Here is a 2,919-nt window from a genome sequence, read left to right as displayed (position 1 = left end):
ATAATAATTTAATCTACTCTATGAGCAATGTCTTTGTTTACAGTTTTCTCTCTTGGTATTCTAGAAATGCCCAGGTACCTCACAGAAGTTCCAAACAACCTGTTGCAGTTAATTTGCTTTCCTTTTCATGGAGACAGCTAATGAGTCTCTCCACTGTGAATGACATTAAAAGGGAGAGTTTGCCAAAAGCAGCTGTCAGCACCTACTGCCCCCTGCTCTCTCTCCGTGATCTGATTTCCATTTTGTAATCCCCTTTCGTCGTCATGACAGCCCATGCTCTATGTTTTGGCCTGGTGACCCTCCTCTCTGAATAGGTACGTACAGTACAACATATTCTACAATAAGCCTCAAATGAATCACTCTGAACTCAGACACCCCACCCCTTTTCTCCATACAAAAATGTATCACTATTTGTGACATAAATCAGTTATTTAACCATATTAAATAACTGATATTGGTTACATATTACATGATCCCCAAAATCCCCATAGTGACATGTTTGGGGCAAGCTGACAGGTTCGGCTAAGAGGGGTGTGTCAGTGTGTGTGTGTGTGTGTGTGTGTGTGTGTGTGTGTGTCTGTGTGTGTTTATGGACAGTGAAAAATCATCCTGTCCTCCATTTTCTGTCCATAATATGGCCTGCTTCACTCCGCTACTGTATGTGCAGTTGGCAAAATGAAAATGGTGGCTTAAGTTATTAAATTGAGCAGCTTTAATCATTGGCTACAGGAATTCAAGGTTGGAGGAGCGGCACGGATTAATGTCCTTTAAGCACAAAGCCTTCATATCCACTGACCTGCTGTCACTGGCCCACTCTCTCTCTGTCACTCATGTTTTCCATTGATCTCTCACTATTGCTGTGACTCACTCACTCTCTCTCTCTCTGCACTGATCCCTCACGCTCATTTCATTTTTCTCTGATGCCATCGTCCACAATCTGTTGCTCTCTTCCTCCAGATGCCTGACTCTCTTTCTCTCTAGCCGCCAGCGACTCTGACCAACGTCTCTCTGTCTCCCCATGTGGCTTGGGCTAGAGCTAGCCTCAGGCTCTCTCTCTCTCTTCCTCTCTGACCTATCCGCCCCCTCTCCCACTGAAGGCTCTGGATCCTCTGGGACCCCCTTGGTTTCTCCTCTGGACCGGGCCGAGAGATGAAGCATCACAATGGGTTTCATGGAATTCTCTGAGATTGACCCCGTGACCTTGAACCTCTGCATCCTCATCGCTAGCTATGTTATCCTGCTCCTCGTCTTCCTGATCTCCTGCATCCTGTACGACTGCCGTGGCAAGGACCCCACCAAGGAGTACGTTCCCCCCGAGGCCCCCGCACCTCCCAGCCAATCGCCCATACGCCTGGTGGTCATGCAGAACTCTCCTGCCTCCTCCTCCTCCCACCGCGAGCGGAACAACACGGCGGCCCACTTCGTGCCCCCCACCCCCGACATGGGACAGGAGAAGAGGAGCACGCTCGTTTGAGCTGGAGAGTGGAGGTCTCCGATTTAGGACAAAGAGGGAATAATTGGTCAAAGCAAGGACTGGACATGGACAGGACAACCTAAAATGCTGCTGTTTTGTTCTGTATTTTCCACTCAGACTTTTACATTTTGATTATTTGGGGATGATGTTGATTTCTAAATCAAAACCGCACAGGACCAGGCTGAGTTGGTAAGCAGTGGTCTGTCGTGTATGTGTAGGTATGCATGTGCTGATGTCTGTGTGTGTGGCTGCCCTAACTGACATTACATGTTCCAAGGGCAGCTATCGGTTTCATGTGTGTAAATGTTCAAACTGCATCAGTAAATGCATGGAAATCAATATCCTACAGTATGCAGGAGTCAATGATGTGATTGATTCATTGAACACAATAGTTGGATAGTTCTGGGTGAATGGATTTCCTGGAATGTTTGGAAGTAGTGGATTTCGTCATTTCATGTATGGGGAAATCCTCCACCCACACACTCAATGATGTGATTGATTCATTGAACACATTAATTGGATAGTGTTAGAATGAATGGAGACATTAAGCCCATTATTTTGGGTCAATGGATTTCCTGGAATGTTTGGAAGAAGTGAACTTCGTCATTTCATTCACAATTCAATCAATGAATGAGTTCTGTACGGGGAAACCCCCCAAGACACGCTGTATTGAATAATAATAGGGCAGAGGAATCAATAGCACAACTCACGACAAAAAGCAGGTTTGTTGGTGTGGTTTCATTGGATAATGCGATAACAGTGCAGTAATTGTTCAAAATTGCAATCCCTTTTTTGATTGAACTCTTTTATGCATTAAAAGTGCAGTGATAGGTAAAATTGCAAGCCATCACAAAATAAGGAATGGTTGATAAATAACAGTAGCTAAACACTATAGCCTCTAGTTTCAAATTACCCAATGCCCAGCCATAGACTGATCAAAAACCCCCGAAATAACTACTTTTACCAATAAAACCTGCAGAAGGTGACATTTGACAGATGGTTTTCATGCATGGAGTAAACCTAACATGTGCATGTAGGCTACTGAGTGAGTTTCATCTCTCGAACTTGTTTCTAAATGACGAGAAGTAGGGTGTTACAGGGGAGAGAGAGAGAGACAGATAGATAGGAGGGTATTCAGAGGGATGGATGGATGGATAGATAGATAGTAGATATATAGATAGTGTAGACAGACAGACAGTGAACATAGAACATGCAACAGGCATGGAGCAACCCAAGAGGGACAGAAAAAAAAATCTGTTTCCCCCCCCCACCGTCAGTGGGCTATGCTCAGACTCTAAGCACTTTGCCCTACTGTTGAAACCTCTGCTCTGACATGGACATCTAAATCCTGCTTGATCCTATAGACTGGCTCCATCAGGGAAATGGACGTGAGCTGAAAGCATAAAGCCTCACAGTGAATGAACGCATGTGCGTGTTTGGCGTAT

The 2,919-nt window shown here is 45.0% G+C and overlaps 1 protein-coding gene across 1 annotated transcript; it reads left to right on the top strand.

Moving 5' to 3' along the window:
- Positions 1–1,162: 1,162 nt before the first annotated feature.
- On the top strand, positions 1,163–1,474 carry smim36 (small integral membrane protein 36; the record flags this gene model as incomplete). The annotated part of the gene is made up of 1 exon (XM_080541983.1): positions 1,163–1,474. One exon carries the CDS (start codon positions 1,163–1,165, stop codon positions 1,472–1,474), a length of 312 nt encoding a protein of 103 aa, XP_080398109.1.
- Positions 1,475–2,919: the final 1,445 nt, after the last annotated feature.

This window comes from Nansenia antarctica (genome assembly GCF_963989245.1).
Source record: "Nansenia antarctica genome assembly, chromosome: 11".
Taxonomy (NCBI): domain Eukaryota; kingdom Metazoa; phylum Chordata; class Actinopteri; order Argentiniformes; family Microstomatidae; genus Nansenia; species Nansenia antarctica.
This window is presented reverse-complemented; position numbering and strand designations above follow the sequence as displayed.